Source organism: Syngnathus scovelli, chromosome 12, assembly GCF_024217435.2.
Source record: "Syngnathus scovelli strain Florida chromosome 12, RoL_Ssco_1.2, whole genome shotgun sequence".
Lineage (NCBI taxonomy): Eukaryota > Metazoa > Chordata > Actinopteri > Syngnathiformes > Syngnathidae > Syngnathus > Syngnathus scovelli.
The window spans coordinates 11,352,459-11,367,968 of NC_090858.1; the positions used below are offsets into that span (position 1 = coordinate 11,352,459).

At 44.3% G+C, this 15,510-nt stretch overlaps 3 protein-coding genes across 4 annotated transcripts; 2 read left to right on the forward strand and 1 right to left on the reverse strand.

Moving 5' to 3' along the window:
* Positions 1-3,294: 3,294 nt before the first annotated feature.
* On the reverse strand, positions 3,295-6,797 carry si:ch73-52p7.1 (uncharacterized protein LOC100321084 homolog). The gene is made up of 2 exons (XM_049736885.2): positions 6,697-6,797; positions 3,295-4,189 (listed from the first exon to the last, which is right to left on the reverse strand). The coding sequence occupies exon 2, from the start codon at positions 4,135-4,137 to the stop codon at positions 3,382-3,384; it is 756 nt and encodes a 251-aa protein (XP_049592842.1). The 5' UTR covers positions 4,138-4,189; positions 6,697-6,797; the 3' UTR covers positions 3,295-3,381.
* Positions 6,798-7,311: 514 nt separating this feature from the next.
* On the forward strand, positions 7,312-13,223 carry gdf10b (growth differentiation factor 10b). Of its 2 annotated transcripts, none has more exons than XM_049736880.2 (7): positions 7,312-7,506; positions 8,846-8,972; positions 9,065-9,246; positions 9,315-9,508; positions 10,127-10,286; positions 10,449-10,564; positions 10,642-13,223. In XM_049736880.2, exons 1-7 carry the CDS (start codon positions 7,440-7,442, stop codon positions 10,993-10,995), a joined length of 1,200 nt encoding a protein of 399 aa, XP_049592837.1. In that variant the 5' UTR covers positions 7,312-7,439; the 3' UTR covers positions 10,996-13,223. The 2 variants fall into 2 exon arrangements, with proteins under 2 accessions (XP_049592837.1, XP_049592838.1); XM_049736881.2 differs by lacking the exon at positions 7,312-7,506 and adding an exon at positions 8,407-8,427.
* Positions 13,224-13,366: 143 nt separating this feature from the next.
* Positions 13,367-15,497, forward strand: il22ra2 (interleukin 22 receptor, alpha 2). Its single transcript, XM_049736884.1, has 6 exons — positions 13,367-13,562; positions 13,638-13,758; positions 14,033-14,220; positions 14,483-14,640; positions 14,792-14,946; positions 15,114-15,497. The coding sequence occupies exons 1-5, from the start codon at positions 13,367-13,369 to the stop codon at positions 14,939-14,941; spliced, it is 813 nt and encodes a 270-aa protein (XP_049592841.1). The 3' UTR covers positions 14,942-14,946; positions 15,114-15,497.
* The last annotated feature ends 13 nt before the right edge of the window (positions 15,498-15,510 follow it).

The following is a 15,510-nucleotide window of genomic DNA, read 5'->3' on the forward strand; positions in this document are numbered from 1 at the left end:
GGGTGCTGGCGTTTTTGTGGTTTTCCCCCTTTTTCTTAAATGATGACAACATTGTTGTAAAATGTGCTGCACGTCCGCGGCCAGTTTGAGTCACTGGCCGCACACTCTCAGTTTGGCGTTACTTTGCAATTTGTCATTCTTTCCCATTCATGGCTTGAAACAATTCACTAATTTTTGCTTTTTCATTCATTATTAGCTTAATTAATGATGAGATAAAAAAAAAAAAAAAGCCACAATACTGATAAAGTTCTCGTGTTATTTTAGTAAAATAAACTTGGTCATTATTTGCATCTTGTTTGGAAGGTCGATATATGACAAAAATGCATTTATGGATAATTAGTCTTTGTTCAAACTTGTCTAAATATTTATTTAGGGTTGGAGCAAAATTAGGAGTGAACTACAGGGAGAATCTGCTGCTGCAGTTTGCATTAACTTGCACATTACTTTGCATTTTGTCGTTGATTTCCATTGATTTCAAATCATATTTCGTACACAATTATTTTGAATTATTCTTTCTTATTGCACATTATTATTATTTGAAAGAATGTAATCACAACTGATATAATAAATATACGTAGACTGAAGTAAACATTATAGTATTGAATCAAATTAGTTGGCATAAAATGGTTGTTGTTTTGCATCGTTCTATTGATCGGCATAAAACTTTCTGAAAATGTATGCGTCATTTTTATTTTCAACCAATTATATGGTGGATTTTTGTGAGGTTATAAAACCAAAATATTAGTATTCGTTACTATTATGCAATTGCTTTCCATGAATTTCTGCAAGTTTTTTTTTTAATTAATTCAGCTATGGATGAAATTGAAAGAGTTTAGTTTGTTTCGGAATGATGCATTTAAATCACAGGTTTGTCAACCACAGTGGACTTGTCGCTTTTAGACAAATGATTAGTTTTGAGTTAAAAAAGAAAACAAAATGTGAAATGATGTTTTTTAGTATCATATAATGTACATGAACTTTGCATGTTTATGCTATATGAACATTTGTTATTCTTTAGAGAACACTTGTAGTATATTACAATGATGCATTTTTATTTTATAGTAAAATTTATCCTCCTTGTTTGTGTGATTTTAGTTTAAATGTCGAGGATATTTCAGCACGGCTTTAATTTGAAACATAGTGTATATTAAATCAGCGCCTGACGAGCGTGCCATAAAAAATGCTTGTTTACTATTTGGAAGTCATTTCATTTGGCAGAGTTTACAGCACGGAGGCAAGTCCAGTTAAATTTGATTGTGCCACACTTTTTGAATAATTGATACTCAGACAGCTGGAGCCGAGATTACGACTAAAAATCCCGCTCCTTCAGAAATGTTTAAATTTTTGATGGTTTATCCTGACGCAAGCTGTTGTCGTCGAGCGTAATGATGCTAATTTAGTCACCCCATCATTTGTTGGTGATTTGTTTTGTTTTCTAATGAGTTCTTCAGACACTTAGTCTAACGTCAATTAAAACAGGCAAGTTTGCAGCTAAAAGATGACAATTTTTTGTCTGGGAGGAAAAAAAATGATAAATGAGGGGAAGCAGTTTATGTGCAATGTGTGTTTGTCCCCCATGAATACACACTTAAGTCCACCATGTGTCACACAAATTAATTGTCCGGACACATATGGACACTCAAAATGAGCTCACGTAAGAATTTCTTTTTCTTTTGTGGCCTGCCTGATGTCAAGGGTCACGTCCCCAATGGTAGAAAGACAAGAACTCTCTCTCTCTCTCTCTCACACACACACACACACACACACACACGCACACACACACACACGCACACACGCACGCACGCACACACACACACACGTATGCACAACCTCCTGTTGTGCTAAATAACCTCATTTTAATTTTGTCTTGTGTAGACCCGTTTAAAGGACAATCTGAAACGTCTCTGCAGTCAAGGTGGACCATCATGTTGTGTGCATACATTGAAAGACAAGAACACGTACGCACACTTCCAAATATAGGGACAATGGGTTGTCAGTGAATAAAAATCATTGTAATTGCGATGGCTTGGTCTCCGCACAGCGTTTAGTATAACAAATAAGTAATAATTTGCTAATGGTAACATTATGTTGAGTCGGTTTAGGGGCAATTAAAGTGAGTGATATTTACATATGCCTAATGAATCACCGGCCGAGGCAGTTGAGGCCCTCGTGAATATTCATGCAGGCATTTCTCTCCGCTACTCGCCCCCACCTCCCTCCTCACCCCGCCGCCGTTTATAAACTGAATTATAGCTGATTTGCCCTTTTCAAAAGAGCAACATGGCTGAGTCGCCCGCAAGGAGGCGGCCGAACAATAACGTCTGATGATAAACATGTTTTAGTGGGTGCGAGACGGACAAATCTGGGCCCATTTACAGCTGGGCCTGTAATGAGCGTTAATAAAGTCAACTTGCAATTGTGGCGCGCTACTGACGCTTTCGCAAATTCACCTGTCAGGTGCAACCATTCACGTTTAGCATGTTTGTCATGCTAATGTGGTTGGATAGCAGGTGCATTGTCTTGAAAACTACACACCTACTGAAAAAAAGTACAGACTGGTTGCAGGTCAATTGCAGTTTACATCAAAGCTCAAAATAAGAGGTTTTGCATCAACCTTTGTGAGGCAAAATTAGCATTTTGTGCCTCAAAAATAGCATTTTGTACCTCAAAAATTCCTTCTTCAGTTTCTTTTTCATGACGCCACTCCGCTAGCAAGACCGAAACTGGGGAAAGAATTACGTTTGTTAGTCAGAGGGGTGGCCTATAAGATTAAAAAGATTAATATAACATCAAATTTGTGTTATATCAGTCATGTCGGTTGTCTATTTTCACGATAGGGTGGTAGGTTTGGATGATGAATGTTCTCAAAAGCTGAGATGCCAGTCCAGGGAAGGTGAGGGAAATCCGGTGAGCAGCCATTCAAGTACGAAAAGAACAGACAAACAAACAAAACGAGATTCAAACCCTCAACCCGAGTATAACGAGGCAGATTTGCACCACTTGTGCTCCAGGTCGCCCTTGTTGTCCAGGCCTGCTTGAAAACTCACGTGTATCTGCCGCCCCCTTGCGCTTCTTTGTGGTTACTGCCATGGCGCAGAAAAGGGGGTCGAAAAAGTGCTCGAAAGGTTATTTGTTGAGAAAATATTTGTAAATATTTTGTATTATTTTATAAAGGTTATAACCGAAATTGTTCAATCAATAGCGTTATTGATGAAATGGTCTCTTTTCATGGGTTAAGACAGAATCCCTCCTGTCATGGCCTCATATGTATGAAAGGAGAGCCACAGCTGCCGGTTCACTTTTCAGCCATTTATTGAAGATCAATAAAACACTTCAACATAATGGCTCAGGTCTTCCTGGTGACTGTTAAATGTGATGCGTTTAATCCTCGCTTTGCTCCCTCTTATACACAAAGCTGACGTAGATGACAGACGTTTCCGGCAGTTTGGGCAGGCGCAGGTCGGGAAAGGGCATCGTGCCATCGCTGTCGATATGCGTCTGTACCGTGTACACTTTGACGCCGGCAGCGCCGCCCCGCAGCACTGAACCGTGGATGACGCCCAACCGGGCTTGCTCATGGAACGCCGCCCCCAGCTCGCGCCCCAGGAAGATGTCCTGCACCTGCGCCACCGTGGCCTGACACCTCCACCTGTCGGCGTCAAAATGGAGGTCGTTGTCGCTTTCGGGCTCCATCTTTCTTTGGGGTGTTTGTGGGAAGTCGATGACGCTCAGTCGCTCCAGGTGCTGCACCGCAAAGTGTCCCTCCAAAGGAAGGGCGGCGCTCTCCCCACGCCTGCCGCTGCCGCAGTCCATCAGCGTGAGGTGGAGCACCTCTGAGTTGTTGAGCAGGCGGGCGGCGTTCCGGGGCGACGTGTACCACACGGTCAGGCGCCGCATGTGGAAGACGGGCGAGGAGAAGGACGCCGCCGGGAGGCGTCGTAAACTTGGCATTGTGATATCCCTGCAGCAGCAGGCGTCCAGAGAGGCCTGGTTGCACGCGTCCGGCTCTTGGCTGCACGAGTAGTAGTAGAAGCTGTCGTGCGTCACGTAGGCCAGATGCAAGTCCGAGCGCTGCGGTGCCGCCGATACCCACAGCAGGACACACAGGAGCGGCACCGGGGGGCCCAGGGAGCCCATCGCTAACGGGCATGGGGCACGGCCACCACCTTGATTGGTACTCCCATTCGACCTGAAATAAGATGAGGAAACCCAATGTCACCACAGACTCACGCTGCCAAATTTGCCAAGTTTATAAAATGAGGTTTAAAAAAGCCAAAGGATCTTGAGTGCTGCCAATCAACTCAACCAAAAACCAGAAGTACAACCTCGACAATTGGATGCTACTTTGTCTAGCATCTTTTTTATGTCTATGTTTTTTTTTTTAACTCACCCTCCTGCCTTCTCTCAGTGATGTGCACTCACTCATGGCCAACAATAAGGCACTCTAATGTCTAAGCCCACTTGCTGGCTGTCATGTCGGATGAAAATAATCCAAGATTCCCTTTCTTCGTGCTTATGTTTGTCTTGCTGCCTCTATATACTGCATTCTCAAACGAATGACTTGCCATGACTTTAGTGGGGCAGCTTTGAAGAAAAACAAAAAAACTCAACACCCTCAATATGTGATCATGCTGAGTGTGAGCGTTCTTAATCTTTTGACTGACATCCTGACGACGTACATACTGTAGCACATGTGTTTTTCACTAATTCGGGTTTTGTAGCGTGGATTCTTAGCATATGAGTGCGTTGCTCTCGGTCTTGGTTGCCAACAAGTGAGACGATCTGGAGACATCTGGACTCAATCAGATCCTTCGCCACTGACTGTGCGCCGCCTCGCTTTCGGCAACACGGCAGACATAAACGTCTACTGGGGAGCAACTTAGACACCTGCTGACCTCATCAACTCAGTATATAAAAAATAAAAGTACGCACATTATGAAATACACAAACACTGCAGAGGACTTGTTTCTCAGCTTGACTGCAAAAACGGTGGCGGGCGATGCTGTTCGCAATAAAACACTTTCCTTTCAGTTTGCTGCTTTTTATAAAATATGTATGTTGTATATCTTTACATTTAATGCAAAATTAAGGACTTTTGGTGGGGGAGATTGCAAAATTGGCATACAAACCACATTATACATACTTGAGTTTAAAGGAGAAGTCAACCCCCAAAATGTTTGTTCAATAATATGTTGTATGCGTCCCCACTAGTCTAAACACAATATTCGGATAAATATTTTTTGGTGGAATATGAATTAAGCAGCAAAATCCAACCGTTAAAATCCATCTCAGGGGCAGCCATTTTGTCTCTCACTGTCGACTGAAAATGACATCACAGTTGCTCACGGCTCAGGTAACAACTAATCACAATTTAGTGATGTTTTTGTTAACTAGAAAAATATTACGATTGTTTCCTTATGAAAAAGGAATACTCCCTTTTAAATCAGTTCAAAATCCAGGCACAGTAGTTGATTTTTAGGCAGCATGATTTCCTTTTCTTGAGCGTAGGCTGTAGTAGCAAGCCGTCTTCCACTTGTCACCCCGATTTGAACCACACATTAAAGATAATTACGGCAGGCCTTGGACCGCTTTCTGGGGCATCTCCAGTTCAGTCTTTGTACAAAAGATTACATTTCCTGCTTTGGCTGCTTTGCCGCATCCATTCTGGCAAAAGCACGCAGGCACACTTGACCGCTGCATTCCTGCTCTGGCCTTGGCTCAAATGGAACCAGAACACAGTGTTGTCCTTTTTAAAACCCATTTCCCCACAACTTCTTTAACCTTTACATTCTGTCATCCTTGGAATTGGAAACGCTTCTTTAGAACTTGGCTGAATTTATGGTTGTCGTTGTTTGCGTTGCTTGTTGGGCTCATTCACATTGAAACAAATTACAGCCTCCAAGATGTTGCTGTCTCGTCGGCATCTCTAAATACAGTTTGTGCGGTTGTAAACAAAACCAAGCACACTTTTGTCTTTGTTGTGAGGGGTCTCTCAAATAAAAAAAATCTTTTAAAATCATTATGAAAGTATGTATTACATTCAGAAACACGTAGAACTAAAAGCTGAAGCGGGCTCTAGTTTCAGGCTGTTTAAATATGTTCATTGTATAGCAGGAATAAAAATATAACGAATGAAATTGAATATTCCTGGGAGGTTTTTAGAATTGCGTGGCACAGGCATCAGCTAATGCACACACAAGATGATTCTTCATATTTGAGAAGATTCAACATCAACACAGTCTCTGTTTATGCCAACAAGAATCCACATGTGGAATATGTTGCCAATTACTTTTTTCTCTTCCTCTCTGGCTACAAGATTGTAACAGTCCCACGATGTGGATTTTGATTTCAATATGCTCGTTGGATCAATTTGCACTACACTGATGTCGGAGCGGGCTTCGTATAAAGTTTAGTGGAAAGAGTGAGGCCAGCTACCAAGGCAGTTGAAGTCTTTCGATGTGACGAGTCTATCAGCAAAAGAATATTATGTAACACACATGGAGGAATGCAATGACAAGTGTACATTACAAAGTATCACCGTTGCCTCCCCTTACACACACACAAACAGACAGACAGACAGACAGACAGACAGACACACGCACGCACGCACACACGTACACACACGCGCGTGCACACGCTTAGAGCATCATTTTTGATAAATGTTATGTAGTAGCAGTATTGTAGCGTGTAACTCACCACTGAAGAGCTTCTGCGTGACTGCGTCGGGGTGTGCGGCAGCACGGGAAGAAAAGATCACATGTTGGCTTGACGTCAGGATGTGGGAAGTTTCCCGCAAGGAAGCTGGAGTATGCAAAAAAAAAAATAATAATAAAGCTGGAGTATGCGCTGCTTTCACCAATTCATTAGGCACACCCAGCTGCATATTTAGCACTTTTAGGCCTGTGCAGAATTGCAAAAAAACCCTTTTTTTTTGCATGGATTTGTTGTTTTTATACTGGCAAGAGTATACGGGGCAGTTTGGGGAAGTTTACTATAGTCTATATACGGTGAAAAAATAGAAACAAGCCGTTTTTCATGAGCTCGGCTCAAAGTTTTATTAGCTTACATTGTAATTTTGCTCCAATAGTATTCACAAATCTGTAAAAATCGTTTATTAGTGAGCATTTCTGTTGTACTTTTGAAATTCAACTCACAAATGTCATATCACGATGATGGTTAGATAGCATGAATATTGCACAGTTTACTTATTACTGGCTATGCTTTCTGCTGCACGCTGCTTGTGTACGATTTATTTTTATTGCAAAAAACGAGAATATAAACAGTTGGAGTGTGTGATGACGTCACTCTGACGCTAGCATCAACCGGAAATTGTATCCAAAAGGAATCCAAGTCGGTTCTACGCGAAGCTTTCCTGTGTCCTTGCATGTCTTGTTGTTAGCATAAACGCCGCCAGTGGGTCTCTGGCTGTCGAGGACGCCATGAAGTGGCCGTGTATGAACACTCTTCTCATCACTTTTTTCCTATTGGAAATCGGATCGGCCCACGGTAAGAAGACTGGCCACATTTAGCTAGCCTGCTCGAGTCTGTCACTGCGGTTGGGATTCGGGACACGACTAATTCTCGCAATTGCCGTAAACAATTACGTCTATTAATGGGAATTTGGGGACAAGGCCAATTCCTTGCATGCGTCACTCCGTCATGTCCAATTAAAAAATAATTACTGTACTAGCTACCATAGCCATCATGGAGCCTATGCACTACACTGATGTCAGTTTCACTGAAAGTATGTTTAGTGAATCAACGAGTTAAATTTAATGCACATATTCGTCCTGAAAATTGCAACAGCACAATGGTAGGTTAGTACACAACTTAACGTGCTCATTTATTCCTAACCAGTTGCAATTTGAAAATGTAAACGACGACGTGCAATTTTAAGCAGCTAGCTAGCACAATAATGGTAATTCGTCAGCTTTTGTTGTGAGACAACCGATCGAGTCTAAACTGCAAACACATCACTTCCCCTTCGTAGTCTTTAATGTTGCCACTACGGAATGGTAGCCGCGATAGCAAAGAGTGATTGAACCATTGCACCCAAACAATTTGTGTTTAGCATGTTGTGAATCGGCAGAGCCGCCTGTATTCCTCCTGTACATGTAATGACGGTTGCATTAGCAACAACGACAATGTGAGCAGTTCAACGGCACGTGAGGCAATTTAGCGTCTGAGAATTCCCCTAAAGTTCAGCACTCGTGCCTTGTCATCACAAACAGACGAGTGGGGCTTCCCAAGGCAAAACGACACCCCTTGCATTGACTTTCTTTTTGTAGTGTTTCGTCCCACCCTGACTGCAGCACACACCCTCAACCCGCTGCCCTTGAACGGTTTCCTTTTTCTCTTCCCGTTTCAGTAGGAGACCTCTGAGCCGAGTGCCATCTACCAAAACCCACACATGAACGATCATGTAGAGTAAGCCACATCACTGACATTGAAACCCACCACCGTGATTTGACAGGAAGTGAAATTGAGCGCTGCGGTCGAAGACCTTTTTTAGCAGGTTCAACTCACTGATGCGGTTTGATCGTGTCTCACCTAGTCATGTTTTGACTTGTGTGCGTAATTTTTGATAACAAAACGAAAGCATCGACAGCAATCGCTTGTGTTACATTGTTGCTCGACCAGAAAAAGAGCAAATGTACTTGCTGCCTCTGTGTGAACACAAACACAGACGCCAGGGGCAACAGGGGCTTCAGCCCAAAGTAAACATTTTATATTAAATCACAATCGCCGTATTCAGGAATTAAAAAAGAGCTACCCAGATCAAGAGTGATTGGTCTCCAAAGCTGGTGTGAATGTAAATAAAGATGTATTATATGTGTCTGCTCAGTGCCACCCCCACGTGATGTGATTTTGCACTGCGGCAACCTGGTCAACAAGGTGGCATGGAGCTATGACAACCCACCTACGGGACTCCGATTCCGGGTGGACATTGGCAGGATCTTCAAGTCGCAGGGGTTTGTGTCCTCCATCCTTTGAGTGTGAGAATGTGATTGGCTTCTTCTACCCAAGCCTAAAGTGATCAATTGTTTTGGCCGTCATTCTGCAGTGACATGGGTCCATTGTGGGTGGACCCGCCTGACCTGCAGGCGGACGTTTCCTTCCTGTCAGACCAGAGGGAGGACTACTTCCTGGCGGTGACCGCCGTCCTCGGGAAGGAGGAATCGGAGGCGGCTCCCGCCGATGGCATTTCCTTCAGCTACTATTTGGACTCTCCTGCTGCTCAGAAATGTGAGATTTGCCACGTTTCCATGGTTACAAGTGGAATAGAGATGCTAAGGGCTTCCCCTTTTCTTCAGGTTCCTTGGACTTCCCTCCTGTGACTGTGCTGGACCAGCATGATAACACGGTGCTGATCAGCTTCCAACATCCGTGGCTCACGTACGAGCATGCGCTTCTTACCAGTCTGCAGGCCGGAGATAAAAGGAAGAGGAGACATGTGCAGCCGGACAACCCTCTGCCCGTCTTCAAATACGACGTCACCATCGACAAGGTAGGCCTCAAACTGGGGGTGCCCCAGACATAGATTGACAGTCTGGCCAATCATTGGCCCTAAAGAAGTAAAGGGGGGGGGGGGGGGGGGGTGACAGAGTGGCTACAAACCAACATGGAACTTATTGTTAGAACACATTGCTCAATAAATAGTGTTAATGTTCTCAATTATATTTGTTAGATGTTTGTCATTAGCTGTTATGTTCTGCAGCTAACTAAATCGCTTGCGTCAAACTCAGTCATTGTCATTTTCTGCTACCTTGTGGCATTGAAAGGGGATTACAGCACATGATGAAACTTTTTAGGATTTTGATCTTCATGGCTGTTCTTGAGAGTGAGAGAGTAAAAAGGTTTTGTTATAATTCCAACATAATTTGGTACATTTTAAATTGACTCATTGAAATATCTTTCCCCTTGTCAAACTTTGAATTCATCTCGGAAAACTAAGCATTCAGAAATCAACCATCCTGACAAAATTGTTCTTGTAAAGAGGTGTTTTTTTTGTCCCCAAAATATAATTTATATTGACTTCGAAGAGCCCATCTTAATTGATGTGTGTGTATCTGGCGCCTCCGAGTGGCCACGTATCCCTTCCAACTTACCTTGCCCCCCCCTGCAGAAGCCATTTGCCGACCTGCGCTGCACGGAGGACGTGTGCGAGCGCAACCTGCCCGTGGACGCCAGCCAGCAGGAGCACTGCGCCACCATCAAGGGGGAGCTGGAGAGGATTGCTGTCCTCGGCACACATGACTACTGCGCTCAGCCCATGCAGGAAAACAGTTGAGTGTGTTCAATTGCAGCCGCTCACGTCAACGCATGACATCACAAAGCGTTAGACACATGTCGGTTCTCAATCGCCGAGTCATGTTATAAGAAGCATTTTAAGGGGGCAATCTGTTAGCGGATGCAAATACACTTTCATTTTTCTTTTTTAAATGTAGAACACATCATCACCGGTGTAGTGGTATCTCTCTTGGTCCTGGCTGCCGTCCTTACCGTCCTCCTCATGATTTGCTGGAAAAAGACCAAAGCCTCATCCAAGCTACCATCCTCGCTGGTGTGAGCTTTGCATGTCCGTGTCGTTTTGATGCCTTTGTCTGACATTTTTCTTTTTCTCATGTGTGCGCCTCGCAGCGCTTCAACGGATTTGTTGATGAGACCCCCGTAGCATCCATGCCGGTTTCCGACTCATCCGCGCGGCTGATTGTGGAGAAGCCCGTGTCGCCTGGCGAGTCAGAGCAGTCCGGCGAGCCACAAGTGCACGAAGAGTCGGAGCAGTCCGACGAGCTGCAACCACACGAAGAGCCGGAACTGTCCGGAGAGGATGCCGCTGGCGACATGGAGGATAAAGAGCATCAGGCGTACATGGGAGGCGAGCAAATAGACGAAGATGACGACATGGAGACTTCTAACGATAATGCCTACGAGAGACGCCAAGTTATCGTCAAAATGTCATCTGACGAGGACATTGAGGGCTATCGTGGCTGAATCGTAGCTGAAGGTTTGAGTTAAAAACTTTTTCGTTCCTGCAGCTTAACATAACATCTAAGTCAGCACTGCTAGAATACACCCCGCCCAAGAAAAAAAAAAAGCTTGTGCTTTCTTCATGAGGTCAAAGATCTTAAGTTGTGATGCTAATGCAATTGTTTGCAAACCTTTTGGCCTTTCGAGTCTCGGGTGCTCCGATTGATCCCGCGCAAGGCTGCACAGAAAGCACCTATGTGAACCACAATACTGTGATTCTTCCTCACTGGAATTTATTTTGGTCGGGTGTTTTCTTTGATGGTCATGAGATATTGCACCTAACTGCACCTATCTCTCGCCTTCTCTTTCTCTTTTTCTCTCTTTCTCTCTTTCTCTCTCTCTCTCTCAACTCTCTCTCTCTCTCTCTCTCTCTCAACTCTCTCTCTCTCTCTCTCTCTCTCTCTCTCTCTCTCTCTCTCTCTCTCTCTCTCTCTCTCTCTCTCTCTCTCTCTCTCTCTCTCTCTCTCTCTCACCTCTCCTCACACTTTGAACCTGGTAAGAATTGTTCTTTTTTTTGGGTCGGGTCGAACTAAAAAAAAAAAAGTGCTCAAACAACACATTTTTTGTATATAACCAGACAATTTCAATATTTTTATGTTCTTTGTATGGTCTTGTAATGGTATGGCAGAAATGTACAATTTTCACTTCCGATACTTCAGTTGTCAATCAATCTACGAAAGCAATCAGTAGTTCAGTATGGCTTTACAGTCTGTGCCATTTCCGTCTTTTCCTGTTTTCAAAGGCAAATATCAGTGTTGGTCACACATGAGTAACAAGTACACACTGTACTAAATTAAATTGATCATTTCTCCATCAGAATTTGTAGGGAACATGTACATGCAACTACCGTATTTGCCGGTGTATTGGTCGACCTTTTTCGATCCAAAATCGACCGAAAAAAATTGACCTCGACTTATACACCGAGTCATAAAATTTAACTTCGTATTCATCGCTTCAAATGTGATGGTAACCAAGGCCGTTTCTCATGCATCTCATTGTGCGTTGCACTTAGAAAATTTGAACCGGGCGGCGTGCGCGAGTGGGCGGCCTGCTGGAAGTCGAATGAGGCGCCGCGATCTCCTCCGCGGTGCTTATAAACAGCCGATCCGCTCGGCGGGGGCTATTTTCGGCCACTTGGCGCGTGCGCACGGCCTCCCGGATGTGCCGGGCGGGTGCGCGAGCTCGCCGGCCGCTGGAAGTCGAATGAGGCGCCGCGATCTCCTCCGCGGTGCTTATAAACAGCCGATCCGCTCGGCGGGGGCTATTTTCGGCCACTTGGCGCGTGCGCACGGCCTCCCGGATGTGCCGGGCGGGTGCGCGAGCTCGCCGGCCGCTGGAAGTAGAATGAGGCGCCGCAATCTCCTCCGCGGTGCTTATAAAGTGCCGATCCGCTCGGCTTGGAGCTATTTCCGGCCTCCCGTTGGTGCCGGGCGGCGCGCGCGAGCTCGCCGGCCGCGATCTCCTCCGCGGTGCTTATAAACAGCCGCATGCGCACGGCCTCCCGGAATTTGAACACATTTCGTCAATAAATTTCGCATATTGAATTTTGAAGTTTAATATAATGCAACAATTGAGCTCGACTTATACAAAGGATATATCATAAAATCGTAAATTTCCGTCGAATTTTAGGGGGTCGACTTATACACCGAGTCGACCTGTACACCGGCAAATACGGTAACTGCAATGTGTTTAGATTGCTGATCGATCATTAAAACAAAATGACATTCAAGTCTATGCGCCGCACTTTGGTCAATGTTTGAGCGGAGGATGTTTACAAGCCCGCGATGCAAATTCGTGTCGACCGGCAGCTAAAGAAGTAATATACTGGCTGACATTTAACGTCTTCCCCTGGAACCAAACCTGGGACTGAAAGTGTTTGTTTGTGCATGTTTGCTCAGATGCCCGCCAGGGAGCTTGCCTTCCTCTTTGCATGGAGAGTGGAAGTGCGATGCACACGCACGCTTCCAGTAACTCGCTTCATTGTCTGCGGTCCTGGTAGGAGTTCTTATACTAAATGGGCTCACTGGTGAAATATTCAACTTTTCAAAGTTGCATTTAGGATTTAAATAGCGCTTTCGAAACAGCTGTTGCTGTAACAAAGCAAAATTAATATCGTTGATCTCTTTGCAAACTTCCTGACCATCCATTTCTTCAATCCCAAATAAAGTTCAGATGTTCTAATGGTCACTTTAGCAAGTGTGTGTTGACTCCTATTTAACAGATGCATCCTGGGTTTTAAGCGGGTGTGTACACTTATGCAACCACATTTGTACAAGGCATTTGGGCTGGGGGTGTGTTGACTTTATATCCGCAGTATTCCTCTGCATGTGCTGGCATGTTTAAAAAGCACTTAGTCATTCTTCACATGGATTTCTGTAAAAACACGTGGCCAGTGGTCTATAAGTTGAGAACAGAAAGAGGAAGTGGGTGGCTGTTAAAGGTTGGAGGCTGCAGGTTCCGTCTGACAGTTGGCAAAATGAACCGTGTGCTGATTGGAGGCCTGCTGCTGCTCAACATCGCCACAGTGGCAGGTTAACAAATGCTGTTTTTTTTTTTTTTTTAACACTTCATTGTATTATCATGTTGATGTCTGGTGTTGTTTTTAGTGTCTAAAGTGTTGCCGGCTCCTGCACATGTCAAGTTTGACTCTGTGGACTTTAAGAATGTCCTTCACTGGATGCCGCCCGCCAACTGCAGCAACTTGCGCTACAATGTCCAGTGGAAGATGTGAGGACATGCAAATAACACACAAAATCTGAATTTTATTGCTTTTACAATACGTGGACAATAATGTCACAAGTGCATTTTCTATGGAGTGCAGCAAGGCTTCTTTTGTGGTATACATAATTTACATTTATTTTTTTTAAATGGCAAAATCAATGCAATGGAAGAGCCAAATGTTCTGTTTTCCCAAACGGAGATGACCGACGTCATATTGAGAAGTGTGAGACCTAATAATGACATACTATGTCATGATTGTGTGCTTCTTTGTGCTGGTCAGTTATGGCGATGCTCAGTGGCGGGATGTGGACAGCTGCCAGGGCGTCCGCGAGAGCCACTGTGACCTCAGCGGGGTCATGTCGGACCTCCAAGAGTGGTACTATGCAAGGGTGAGAGCATCTTCCTCATCCTCATCGTTGAACAACTCAGCCTGGATCCTCTCCCCGAGATTCAGCCCCCGATGGGACAGTGAGTGTTTTTGTTTCAAGACATGGCTAAAGCATCAATGGCCTAAAATGGCCCCAACCAACCAAGATGGCAGACTTTCTGTGTTTTTTTTTTGGGCATGGCTTCTTTAAGACAGCTCAAATTGCACATTGCCAAAGGAAAAACATTTTGGGTTCTGAATTTCCTAGAATAAATGTTACCTAGAGTTTCATGATTTACGCTGAACCATGACACTTTGTAGCCACGTTTGACCTAAAATGGTAACTGTAAACTAAAATGGCAGCCAAAATTAGTGCACCGCTGCTAAGGCTGAACGTCAGCGAGCAAGGCATCGTGGTGCACGTGAGGACCCCCCAGCCCTTGGCCAAGAAGATGCAAAAGAGTCGCCTTCATGTCACTCTCGTCTATGTCGTCTACCTCCTCAATGAAGCGGGCAAGGAGGTATGTCTCAAGCAAAAGTGAAAATAAGTGCACAAAAAAGAAATACACTGAATTAACTTTAACCCCGAACCTCACAACTCCCAAAAAAGAATCTTTCATTGCCTGTGGACAAATTTCCAAAATCTAATGAGGTCATATCTTCTTTTGTCAGGAGATGTTTGAACTGCTTTGCTGCTCGAGGAAATTTGTGATGAGCAAAGTGGAGCACAAGACGAAATATTGCTTCCAGGCTCAGAGCGTCGCAGAGCTGCAGGGACACCGCAGCGCCCGCGGTCCCAAAAAGTGCATCACCACCACATGAGCATGGTAACACACACACACTAACACAACACAACACAACACAACACACACATTTGACATCAATAATAAGCCATTCCACGTAAAATTCATGATTAAGAGCATTTGATGTACACTCATTTGACTCATTAGTGCGTGTGTATGCACGAATGTGCATCTGTAAATTTGGCCCACAGGTCTTTTTCACATGATGTCCGTGGCCACTTCCAAGATGGTCAAGTGTTTGACGGACGCCCCATCCCAAGAGTGCAGATGGTTTTGATATCTTCGATGTTGACACACTCATCAAGTGAAACGACTCCGTAAGCCATGTGACATCACGGCACCCACATGTGGAGCTCAGAATGATGACATTGTGGCGGACCTCAGTACATGGTCTCTCACCCAGAAGGCCTACAGTTAGGGGTGGGGTCCTCTGTGATGTCATGCTCTCTTTGTATCTTTGATTAATTTTGTCTAGTCAGTTGTTGGCAGACAGCCATAGAATAATGACGTGTTCCTCCCTTCTGCCACAATTGATCAAGTAATACATAAATAAAACCCGAAAACATAGTGTGCAATTAATTTCCAATT

Coding starts and splice junctions, on each gene's coding strand:
- il22ra2 (XM_049736884.1), top strand. CDS start 13,367: ATGTTTAAAAAGCACTTAGTCATTCTTCACATGGATTTCTGTAAAAAC. Junction 13,759..14,032: donor TACAATGTCCAGTGGAAGAT/GTGAGGACATGC, acceptor TGTGCTGGTCAG/TTATGGCGATGCTCAGTGGC. Junction 14,641..14,791: donor TCAATGAAGCGGGCAAGGAG/GTATGTCTCAAG, acceptor TTCTTTTGTCAG/GAGATGTTTGAACTGCTTTG.
- gdf10b (XM_049736880.2), top strand. CDS start 7,440: ATGAAGTGGCCGTGTATGAACACTCTTCTCATCACTTTTTTCCTATTG. Junction 7,507..8,845: donor GGAAATCGGATCGGCCCACG/GTAAGAAGACTG, acceptor GTGTCTGCTCAG/TGCCACCCCCACGTGATGTG. Junction 9,509..10,126: donor ACGACGTCACCATCGACAAG/GTAGGCCTCAAA, acceptor CCCCCCCTGCAG/AAGCCATTTGCCGACCTGCG.
- si:ch73-52p7.1 (XM_049736885.2), bottom strand. CDS start 4,137: ATGGGCTCCCTGGGCCCCCCGGTGCCGCTCCTGTGTGTCCTGCTGTGG.